The 12385-nt window shown below is 43.3% G+C and overlaps 1 protein-coding gene across 1 annotated transcript; it reads right to left on the bottom strand.

Annotated features, from left to right (window-relative positions):
• Positions 1 to 294: 294 nt before the first annotated feature.
• On the bottom strand, positions 295 to 11678 carry gal3st2 (galactose-3-O-sulfotransferase 2). The gene is made up of 4 exons (XM_076137639.1): positions 11351 to 11678; positions 4904 to 5014; positions 4092 to 4662; positions 295 to 2833 (listed from the first exon to the last, which is right to left on the bottom strand). The coding sequence occupies exons 1-4, from the start codon at positions 11431 to 11433 to the stop codon at positions 1961 to 1963; spliced, it is 1638 nt and encodes a 545-aa protein (XP_075993754.1). The 5' UTR covers positions 11434 to 11678; the 3' UTR covers positions 295 to 1960.
• Positions 11679 to 12385: the final 707 nt, after the last annotated feature.

The following is a 12385-nucleotide window of genomic DNA, read 5'->3' as shown; positions in this document are numbered from 1 at the left end:
CAAAGCTTAACGTCTATACCCTACACCTGTATGCACAATGTCATGTACAATATCTGCTTCAATAAAAACAAATTGCAGTGGTTTCCCAAATAGAATTGTATTGCGCCATAACGAGGGACTCTCCATGTACACACACTGATCTGAACACACACACACTCCATTTCATTTAGTGAGTCAACAAAACGATGATTGAACCTCCCTCATAGTTCAGCATGCATGTCTGACCAAACAATGCTCTCATGTCATCAATAATCAACAAAAGTTTTATTCCAGGTTTCCATGATTTATTGTTTTCTTTGCTATTCAAACAAATAATAACAATAATGTCTTATAATCATCTACAGAACACTTATCAAGTTTTGCATTCTTAATGATTACAACATCCCTCTGAACACCGTATGACAACCAGCTGAGTCTATCTTTACTTATAGCTTCGTATTTACAGTACTTAATTGTTACATCTCAGTCAGGGTGTGTGAGCCTGCAGCATTAGAGACACATGAGGTGAAAATCCAAGTAGACAACAAACATGGGAAAGCAGCTCGTGTCTAAGTAACTCTATACTTCTTGATGTCATAGGCACAAAGGAGGAATTATGAGAACTATATTTCCAAGTGTGAAACCACTTTGTAGACATAAGCCTTAATATTTTATTCACATATTTTTGCATGATATTGACAAAAAAACATTATTAATTTGCAATTAATTTGGTAAATTATTTGATTCACTAATAAACAAACTATTGACTATCTGAAATCATTATAAATTAAGGTTTATTGAAAACAAATGCCAGACCCTTGCAGCCATCACATCACTGCATCCCGTCTTTATGTATTTATGGAGACATATATAGTATATTTGTATGTTGTAATTGACATTATGTGTTTTCTAAATGATGGTTTCAGATTTGCTGAATGTGTCACAGAAATAAAACTTTTGAGTTTATAACAAAGTATTTTAATTAAACACTTTACACACACACACACACACACATACACACACACACACACACACACACACACACAATCAGACGATGGCTTCACAAACTTGTCAAGCCCCTAGCCCCATTTTCTGTCATGACCCCAGGTATTGGGGTCGGTGGTCAGGACGTGATCTATACAGTACTCAGTAAATGTATATCTACATAATGTTGTAATGTTGTGTGAGTGAAATGCAGGTAAAGTGTATAAAAACAGCACTGTGACACATGAACATAAGAAACCTGACCTCTGTGTAGAAACCTTCTCTTCATAAACAGCAGTGCCTAAAGTTGTTCAGTTTTAGTGATGTGTTGTTGTGGACGACCAGATTGCCATGAAATGTGATATGTAATATAGATTAATGTGGGGAAATGCATTCAATATGAATTTCAATTTGCTATATGACAGACGACACTTTCCATCACTTTGGCTTCTCTCAAACTAAGGAGCAGGTTTGGATTCTTCCTGCTCCCCAGAGGATGAGCCTGAATATTTTAGTTTACTCGAGTTTCTCCTCTTGCAAAACAAATCACAAAATGTTATGCCTGACAGATTTTATGGCCTTAACACATTCATATCCCCCAGTGGATGAACTGTTCCATCAGTCTTCTTCTCCTGCCATTCTCTAATAAATATTCAGTTTTTCTGAGAAAAATATCTCAAAATGTCACATTTCCATGAAATTTGGAAACATTCCCGGTCCCCTCTGGACAGAAGGTACGACTGCTAACTCTACATGTTTATGTGTATCTTTTTACTCTCATTGTTTCATTGTGTAGGTGTAATGAACACTGCAGCATCAAGGGATTACTACTGCCTTTGCTTTCATTACTCAATGGACTGAGAAGAGAGAGAGAGAGAGAGAGAGAGAGAGAGAGAGAGAACATCTAACATCTGTAGATCCGATCCTCTGTCTCATTAGTAGAAACCGTTCCACTTGCTACTTCTAAAATGTTTGTTTCATTTGTAACTGATGTCTGTCATTCCAGGCCGCTTCTGGAGGTCTGTTGGTTCTTGCGTCTTTCAGTCCGTCGGTGCTGTTGTTGCTGCTTAGCGCGTAGCATTGGGAACTGCTTTGAGTAGAGAATGTCTGTGTACTGCAGCTCTGGAGTTATAAGTTTCTGACATTTTTCTTTAGTTTGTTTATCTAGACCTGGGTTTAAGTTATAGCCTTCAATTTGAGCTGCTCCGAACTGAAATGGCATCAGCTTAGCATCTTTAACCTTGGAGGGCTCGACTGCCCCTCCATCTGTCAGACAGGTTTGGGCGAGCCTGCTTCTCAGCTCTCTCAGCTCAGATACTTCCCTTCTCATCCGCTCCTGTCCCACCAGGTGGTCAACTTTGTGCCAGAAGGTTGTGTTAAAGTGCTGGTAGAGCCTGTAGTCTAAAGCGTTCCACCTCTTGATCTTGTCTGCAGTGCTTGGCAGAGGTGGGTGACGGCTTTGTGCACTTCGTTTATTGAGTGTGAAGGAGACGACATCATCCAAGGACCAGCAGAGAGCGTGCTTCAGCAAGATCATGGACTCATCAAAGTAGTCAGATATAAGGATGAGGTGGAAGTCCCGCTCAGTGAATCTAATGGCCAAGTCCACTCTGGCCTCCAGGTATGCTGTATCAGTTGCCACATTGTTGTCAAAGCCAAAGTCAAAGGCCAGGATGTTGTGAGCGTAGTGGTTGTTCCTAACTGATGAGTTATACACTTGCAAGCCTTTGTCTAAGAATTCATCCAGACTGTGGAGCGGGCGGAAGGCTTGGATGGTGGAATGGTAGTACACAAAGATGGACTCCATCATCTCCACTGGATTCCTCAGGATGGAAAAGTAGAAGGTGTCCTCAGGCATCACTTTAGCCACCTAGACCATGATGAGAAATATGTTTAGAAGGCAAAAAGGCAAAAAATACCAGTACCAATAAAACAATTGAATGATTTGTCCTCACTGAAGATGCTGTTAATCACCAAAATGTCTGAATTACATAAAGTCAAACCCAGTTATGAGACAATGAGATGAGATATCATAGTGTTCGTCAACGACCGTTTTCCACTGACGAAAACAAAACAAAAAAAAGAAAAAGAAAAAGAAAATAAATAAATAAATAGATAGATAGATAGATAGATAGATAGATAGATAGATAGATAGATAGATAGATAGATAGATAGATAGATAGATAGATAGATAGATACGATGACAAAAACTATGACGACATCTATTTACATTTTCGTCTACGAATAAAAACGAGAGGAAAACGTTCGGGCGAGATGAATTTGGGAGAATGCCCTCAAAGACCAATGAGGAAGAACAACATCCAATCAGAAGGCGTGTGTAGTCACGTGATTCCGACTCGAATCTCCCCGGTAAGTGGAGCGGTGTGGTAAGAAACGCTGCTAACATGACGCTGCTAACATGTCAGCGTCTGTCGGGACAAAGAGACGGAGTGACGTTAAGACACGTTTCACATGTGATGTAGAAGAAAGTTAAGACCGTTTTAAAACCGTGTGGAGCAGAAATAACCGACAACGACGAACCGGAAGCCACACGAGCAGACGAGCCGCCGCGACATTCATGAGAAGGTGAAGCACAAAACTGATACATGACAGAGAAACATACATGTACTGACTTTAACCTGTCAATCACTCTGATAACATAAGATACACTATGCACATTATGTACACAATGTTACACGTATGGAGGGAGGAAGGGAACTAGGATCTGTGTGTCCGAAGAAGAGTGGATGAGAGAGAGAGAGGATGAGAGAGAGAGGGTGGATAAGAGTGAGAGAGAGAGAGGGTGGATAAGGGAGAGAGAGAGAGGATGAGAGAGAGAGGGGTGGATAAAGGAGAGAGAGAGAGGGTGGATAAGGGAGAGAGAGAGGAGTGGATGAAAGAGAGAGTTGTTTCCAAAATAAAAGCACAATGTAACAAAAAAAGAACAGCTATTAGTGGAATGTATCTGTATACAACTTTACAGCCCATAATCTGTGTGAGTGTGTGGAATGTGTCCTAGTCCCAGCCTCCTCATGGTCCCCCTTTTAGGAACCCTGTCTGGGACCTACACACTGAACATGAACTCCACCCTCTACATGAAGACTGTTTACCCCTCTGGAGACTCTTACCTCGTGTTTTCTGAACCTCATGTGGTTGCACATGATGTGGAACTCTTTGACACTTCTGCTGCCGACGCCCTCCACAAAGTGTGACGCAAAGAAGTGTGGATAAAAAAGCTGTTTCTCTCCATTCACTGGAAGGGCAAAGGTCAGGTTTCTGCTTTCCCCGTAGCGATACAGGATGTTCAGAATGGTGCTGCTGGCTGTTTTGTGTGTCTTGAGGAACATAATGTGGGACTTTGGCTGGCAGGTCCCTCTAGCGCCTGTGTCTGTGTGGACCGTGTGGGGTTGAGCTGTGGAGGAGGTGGAAGTGCTCGGAGTGTCGGCATGTTGTTCTCCAGAGGGAATCGGCCTTGGTTTCAGGTCGTGGATCTCCAGGCTCGGTTGGCCTGCCTCGGTTGGTTTGTCTCCAGGTAGAAGTTTCTCTCTGGGTGAATCCTTCCTTGTCATCGTTTGAGAACTTTTCAGCATGTTGATGGATTTATCCGTCAGGTCTGCAGTTCTTCTGTTGTTTAAGAACTTCACATCCTGGTCTTCAACATTGAATCTCAGTTGAGGGAAGTCTGTCAGTTTGTCGTTCCTGGAAAGAGGTTAGACATACAGTCAGCATGTTAGAACAGGTTTAAATGGACTCATTTGTTCTGGATCTTGTGTTCCAGGTCCTGTTCTTAGTTCCTGAGAGACTTTCTACCTACATTTCTACTTTGAGAACTAAGACAGTCCAAGGTTTAGAAGATTGATTAATTGAACACTCAACAGTCACAGAGATTTCTGAGCTTTGTCAGATCTGACACTACACAGCAGCCTGAGTGTGACTGTACCTTGCGTTGTGGACCCCTCCCAGCATCTGAATGGCCACACAGACCAGGGCCAGCAGCATGAGCAGGATCCAGAGAGAGCGCGTCTGGCTGCACAGCCCTCTCCTCACACTCCTGCAGGGGGCAGCACACACAGACAGCTGTCACCTACTAACCTGGTTCCTATCATGGTGTCTCTAAAGTACAGATACTAGCTGGTCCGGTCAGCTATGAACATCTGCGATAAACATAATACAGATTGTGAAATATGCCACTTTTTCTATCTGAAGGAAGTTCAGGAGCTAACAGATTGATCCATTGATCCACAGTGCATTCCTGCTTCTCAGAGGATGGTCCTTTTCCATCGTGGACACCTCATGATCATTCTTCTATCACCACTCTGAAGTCTCATTGTCACAGTACTGCTAATAAGGTTGTTTGACAATCGAGCAACAAACACAACAAACTGGGTGAAGTGGAAACGGGTCAAAGCAAATGCTGACATTGGATATGGTGTGTGTTGTGATGTGGTGTGTGTTGTGTGTTGTGAAAGACTTTGTAATAGTAGACAACAGCAGTCCTTCTTATTATTGTAAGGATGAAGGTCATGTTTCCACGTCACGTCAACACGATTCTTGTATTTCATATCTTCTTTTGAATATAAACCCTTTGAGTGTTATGAACACAAAGAGGTGTTTAAGATCAGATCAGGCAGTTGTATGTGGCTTTGTGTTACATGAAAGAGGTTCAAGTACTGCCTGCAGATCACAAGGGGCGCTTCAGCCCCGCCGGGTTAAGGAAAAGCAGCTATACCACAGGGGATAACGTGTGAAGGTACCGGAGGACAACATCCAACACTAGAAACAGTAGAATGTCTCTCTCTTAAAAGTGGATGTTGAGCTCTGCCATGTTTGTTTGTGTGCTGTTATGTATTATTGTTGATTTTCACATGACTTTTAATATTGTTGTTCACATTTTTTCTGGTCATTTCTGATCAATCAGCACAAATCCGTCATATTTTCTCTTGCAGTAGCTTCAATGTAGTGAACTACTTTTACTCAGGAGCTTGTCATGTAACTCACTACTTTAAATTGGAGAGTAGCTCATAAAGCTTGAAAGTCTAGTAGCTTCCTCAACACTGACATGTAACTTGATGCCTCATGTAATTGGGAGTTGAAGTGTTTGAAAATCAAAAGCCGGCGAGCTGTAGTTTGAGTTCCCTTCTCCATTATGCAGATCAAGTGGCCACTGTCACGTTCCCACAGCACAGTGAGAGCTGGAGTCTATAAACAGACACAGAGTCCACATGGACACACTGTAGAATGGGAGATTGGGTTGGTTTGAAATGAGGACACCTTCAGAGTCCCCTGTGCAGTGAGAACCTGCAGGAATCCTGTCTGTGAAACTGCACTACTGTCCAGCCTGTCCCAGTGTGAATGGGCTCTGTTCTTTGCTCCGGTTCAAGTTTCTCTCTGCTACTTTTTATCACGTCTGTCCTCATACTTCCTCCATCACAAAACTCACATTCAGCTATTGTGCTCTCAGACCTTCCACCTCCTGTGTGCACCGCTTGAAGGCAGCCCAAGTACCACTTATCTAAATATTGTATTGTGTTTTTATTGTGTATATTAATGTTGTTCTGGTCTGTGTAACACAATTGTGCACTGCAAATTTAGGTCAGACATTCCTCATTGACAAAGTGCCAATCAAATGGAACATGAAAAAATCTGTATTTCTTTCCGGGTCTCCATTTGAGAGACCAAAATAGTTGTGCCATGTTGTTCTGCAGAAGCAGCCGTCACAATGATAAACCCTGTGGGTTTGTGTGGGTAACAGAATGTACTTTTAGAACCTGATTATGCTCCGTTGGATCACAGACACACACTGAGGTGGAGCTGCCTGCTTCCTCACTCTAAAAGATTAAGGGACATTCCGGAATTGGAGGAGATTTTCTGTCCCACCCAGGAAATTTCATGTCAGTTTTATTTGTGTAGCCCAATATCACACACAGTGTCTCAAAGGGCTTTTCAGACCCACATCATCAGGAAAAGTCCCGACCCCCGCCCAAAGCTCCCTAGGAAGACAAGGAAAAACCCCAGAGAAAAACTTGTGAGGAAATGTGTGAGGAACAAAGGAAGAAACCTGGGAAGAGGCGATTCCAAGAGAGATTCCCTCTCCAGGAATGGCTGAGTATGCAATAGGAACTTCCAGTGGGATTAGACAGATACAAAAAAGGCACGCAAGGCAGTGCACACACAAACAGAGATGCATTAGGAAATAACATGCAGGACAGAGAAGAGGGATTATCCATACAAAAATTTGATTTAAAATACCAAATGCTTTCTCTTGTCCCACCCTCTTGAAGACCAACTTACATATCAAATATAACAACAAAGGGAAGAATGTTTGCAGATTGAACACGGCTTGTTTCTTTAACCAGTGCTTGTTTGCCCAAACACGTTTCTGTCAAAGACAAACCAGGACATCAGCATTGGTCCTGATTCATTGCAGCTGTATTATTGGCTGTGGAATCCCAGTTGTCTCATGTTGTCTTCTTCAGCAAAGCTTACACCCAGAAAGTGTTTAACGTCCAACAATCTTTCCCTATTACACACACTTCCTTCTCATTTAACAAAAAACGCAAAGCAATTTTCCTATAAAGCTCCAAGAACATTTTTGGCCACAATACCAACAAAAACTATGATACAAGTGGACCGTGTTTATCTTTTTAAGTCTGTGCAAGTTCCCTACAATATAGGATTGAGGTGTAACCACAAACTGCTTGGGTGGAAGAAGAACCACACTAAACATTTAAAGCAGCATGTTTATGCTTTGTAAAAGGCTCAGCAGTGTAAATTCAGACATTTGGTGACAGGGAACGTGTGATTATGGTGGGAGTGCAGGCTTGCAGGCATGAGGGATGAATCAGGCCCAAAATAAAGCTTCAGGTTTCCCAGGATGACAGCAAACATCTGGAGCCCAGCCTGCTCCTCCTCCTCAAACAAACACACCTGAACTTTTGCCCTCTGTCGATGTGATGAAGCACATAGCTGCAGGTAGGCAACTCTGCCTGAAGAATCCCAGGCATCTTTCACTCAGCCCACAGTTAGTCTGCAGATCTGTTGGTCCTAACAGTTTGCAGCCTGTAATCTCTCTCTCTGGGTAGCGATATCTCTCACAGTGAGGTCACCCTGAGCAAGGAAATCACATTTATGATCTAAACTAAACCTCTGTACTTTGATAAGGAGGCTGACCGTGACGGCCACACACTGGATTCTTTGTTACCATTGAAGGAAATTTGAATGATAAACAGTCACAGCAGATCCAAAGGGAAAACGGTCTGCATGTTGGAAATGAGCGGTTGTATTCTACACAGGGCTGCTTACCGGCCCTGCAACGGCCAAACTTCATCCACAGACACTTGTTGGAAGTGTTAACATTATGGCTAAAACGCAGTCCTCCTCTGTGGCTATCCATCAGAGAACAGCACAAACTTGCCCCATTAAACAATAAAGCCAGCATCCATTCATATATTAGGGTTTAACACCACAAATACATAAATATAGTAACCAAATAACACTTCCTGTATTGTGTAGTCGCCAGCAATGTACCTTTTTCATGAAATTAAAAGTGTGAGAGGACTTGAACCCATGCAGGAGTGAGTCTGGCCTAAGGGATGGAAAAAAGAGAGAAATGGAGATAGATGAAGCCAAAAATTGATGATGAAACATATTGGAGAAAGTTTTTATGGGATTCTTTTATTCCCATGGAAACGACCAGACTTTCACTAAAACATATATCATATTTGACAAATTTGACTAACGGTCTAAGGAGAGTGTCCCATCTGTTGTAGGGGAAGCTTTACTCATCCAATACACAAGCTAACATTCCAACATCATCACAGGTCAGAGGCTGTGATGAAGAGTGAAGTCTAACAGCAGCAGCAGACAAAGCTGGACTCACCACACTCTCTCTGCCATTTAGTTGCTTTTGATTTACACTTTTACACAATTTAAAGTCTAAAATAGGCGATGGAAATGGAAAATCTCCCAGAAGCCCCTGAGCTGATGTGACGCTGGCTGAGTGTGTGTGTGCAGGTAAAGGGTGCAGGTGTGGTTTGTAATTGTTTCCTGCTCCGGAAAATGGAAGTAATCAAGTAAATGAGCAATCATTGCAGCACCTGTAGCCAGAGGTGTAACATAAGTATGTAGGTTAGACGACCTGAAGGAGAGGTGTGCTCCTCTGACGTCTGGATGAGACCGGAGCTTCTGGGTCACTTTGGGCTCCGCTCACAGGAGCAGAGCTTATGTTTCAGCTATCGCCTCCAATCTACTGAGTGTAACTGGACGCTGACAGGCTACCTTTACACACCACCATGCGATACCAGTGCTGAGTGACACCTCCCAGCCTGATTTGGACCTCTGATTTGGGTGCTGGTTTTCACTTTAGGATTCATGTGATTTTACAGCTCATTTCCAAAGCCACTACAATACTCGTACACAAGTAGGAGCCTAGTTGGTGAGAGCTGGGCCCTTGTTTGTGTTTCACAGATCACCTCACCTCAGGCCGACACAGCTGGCCAATCAGAGCAGAGTCAGAATTTAGGAGTGGCTCTTAGAGTGACCGTCGGTACGATACCGTGTCCATTATACTTTCCTTAAGGAAGAAAAACAGAAATAGTTCAAATGTCATGTATCCATCTTAGTGCCCTTGATCATGACTGAGCTTCCTCTCAGTAACAGACCTGAGTTATGTGTTTGTAAATGGATTTATTCAGGTATGTAGACGGACTCTGCCACCTCTGAATGCACCTCCTCAAAGAGCAACTTCACCTCGTACTGTGACTAAACAATGATGTCATGTATACTGGTGGGATGGCGGAATTCTCTAGATTCAGACCGTTTATACGGCTTAATCGCATTTTTGCCAGGTGTGGGCAGAAGCAGACTAGAAATATGCAGCCATTTGATACTCAACGACCAGAACTGAAAACAGTGCAGAGTGGTGACGCACCTCTGGCCACGGACTCTCTGTCCAAACAACCATCAATCACATCCAAATCGCTGCTGAAATCAGTCAACTAAATGATCATGACCTTGATTAGACCTTAGTATCGTACTCGTATAGTGTACTCCAGTGGTCCAAAGCTGTGGCTCACATGTGTCCCTTTAGAAAGAAAACCGTCTCCTGAATCTCTCTCCCTACTCTCTGATTGTGTTTAGACGTGTGTAATGACGGCAAGGTGTCAGGTGAAGTTGAAAATGTGGTATTTAGAGATAAGAAAGGTCCCGCATGTTATCAAGTCTCTGCTTCCAGCTCACTATCTTACTGAAACACATGAGTATAAGCTTAGGTAGTGTTTGAGTACCCTGCTTTATTTAAAGACTGATTTCTACAGTGTGTGTTTGATTAACTTTAACATGAGTCCAGTGAAATCAGGGTTTTCAGGTATAAACCCAGTCACATCTTCCTCCCCACTAAAGCCTCTACTGTATACTCTACTCTACTCTACTCTACTATCTAGAGTTATGTGCCATTGTGTGTAAACGAAAACATATGAGCGTTCATACGGGAAAGGTAACAGACGGCCACATAGAACGGCACAAGGGATGAAAGACAACAATATTCAAATTACAAATAACAGGGAACAAATCCAGTGTCCCTGCTGTGGTGTCACACACAGCACAGTTTGAGAACCACTATTCTACTCTTTAACTTCAAGTCTAAAGAGTTCAGAGCGTGAGTTGTTGACAAAATGATACAAATGGCGGCGGGCTGGGCAAAGATTTACAGCAGATGTTATTTCACTAAACCGCCTCGGTCTTCATCTCACGTCTGTTAAAGCATAAATAAGTCGCCTCATTTCAGTTCATATTGGACTGAACTCTGAGGATGGACTCACTGAGGCTTGTTGTCATTTGATGCAAAAGCATTTCAGGAATATAAATCTGATCCTTGGTTTCAGACCCTAGTGTCAGAACTCACTGTTGTGTGAGACCCCACACACACATGCTGTACAAACACACACACACACACTGGTTTGGTCCCTTGTGACATTAGAGGTAGGGGTCTATTCTTTAGGTAAAAACTACTCAACCACAATTCCATTTGAAAACCTCCTCCATTGCTCCTCCAGCCCCTGAACTGAAAATACCTGAGACCCTTCGCAGGATTTCATTCTGTCGGTCTCAGGCTGCATGGAGGTGAGTTAAAAAGCAAAAGCACTTTTCAGTTTTATTCCAGTCGCATGTTTCTATCAGTTTGATAACAATAAGCTTAAACCTCATCTGGATCAAAGTCGATCCAGTTTCTGTCCGTCCACCACAGAAAGCGACTGATCAACGGGCAGCAGATGTTTTGTTTGTTTACACGGCTGGAGGAGGAAAATGCTCACTGACATGAGAAGAAACAGTAACTCCCCTGCAGAATGAGGGTGTGAATGAAGGGAAAGAAGAGCAGGACTTTACTCACATGACCCGAGCATGATCCCTGCCCCTGCTCCATCTCCACGGGGTCAGCATCTCCCTCAGAGCCCGGACCATCACAATCCACATTCAGCTGGAGTCTCTCTCTCGCTCTCTCGGTCTCTCTCTCTCTCTCTCTCTCTCTCTCTCTCTCTCTCTCTCTCGCTCTCTCTCTCTCTCTCTCTCTGTCCTGGCTCTCTCTCTCCCGCTGCCTCTGCGTGTGTAACTGTGTGTCTGTCAGCTCCTGCCCTGCACAGCTCTGAGTCGATACAATCTCTCTCACTCTCTCACTCCCCCACTCTCACTCTCTCTCTCTCTCTCTCTCTCACACACACACACACTCTCTCCACTACCCTCTCTTTTATTTTCTCTCTCTCTCTCTCTCCCCAGCTCCCTCTGTCTGCTTCTCTGTTTTTCACTTCCCCACTTGACTTCTCTGTCTCACTTTCCTCTCTCTCTCTCCCTCTCTCTCTCTGCCTCTCTTGCTCTTTCTCTCTTTCTCTCTTTCTCACTCCAGTTAAACGGACTAAAAATAACAGAACAGCCCAAAGTATGTGTCCAAAGTACGAAACCTGGTGAAAATGAGATGGGAGTATGTGGGCAGGAGAGCTTCCTCCAGGCCAGATGCAGTCTGGTCCCTGATCACACAGTTTACTTCTACAAAGTAATTCAAAAAGACTAGAGTTCAGTATGACACAGGTCAGCGATGACATAGCAGATTCCTGACATCTAAACATGCAGCTTCACTTCTTCCTCTCACACTCACTCAGTGTGATGTAGCAGAGCTGTCAGGCGGGTGCAGTGGACACGTCGGGACAAATTGGATTTCTTTTCATACTGAATGTTGAATGACTGAATGACACAGTGTACAGAGCTGAGCTTCAGAACGTGTGGGGGTATTCTTACATTTCTATCTAGAGTTAATATGAATTTCTGATTTTTCACATTGACCAAATCCTGTTTGGTTTCCCGTCCTTGGTTCATGAAGATTCTGATGTGCTTCAGTGCGGCCACAGAGGTTTTGGTTCTTCTTTGGCTGTGA

This window comes from Genypterus blacodes, unplaced genomic scaffold (assembly GCF_046128005.1).
Source record: "Genypterus blacodes isolate CSIRO-AG114 ecotype Tasmania unplaced genomic scaffold, CSIRO-AGI_Gbla_v1 ptg000330l_1, whole genome shotgun sequence".
Lineage (NCBI taxonomy): Eukaryota > Metazoa > Chordata > Actinopteri > Ophidiiformes > Ophidiidae > Genypterus > Genypterus blacodes.
This window is presented reverse-complemented; position numbering and strand designations above follow the sequence as displayed.

What these genes read in the sequence shown, in the direction of transcription:
- gal3st2 (XM_076137639.1), bottom strand. Translation starts at nt 11,433, where the DNA reads ATGTGGATTGTGATGGTCCGGGCTCTGAGGGAGATGCTGACCCCGTGG. An exon ending in AGGGATCATGCTCGGGTCAT is followed by an intron (nt 5,015 to 11,350) that starts GTGAGTAAAGTC and finishes TGCCCCCTGCAG; the next exon opens with GAGTGTGAGGAGAGGGCTGT. An exon ending in GGAGGGGTCCACAACGCAAG is followed by an intron (nt 4,663 to 4,903) that starts GTACAGTCACAC and finishes ACCTCTTTCCAG; the next exon opens with GAACGACAAACTGACAGACT.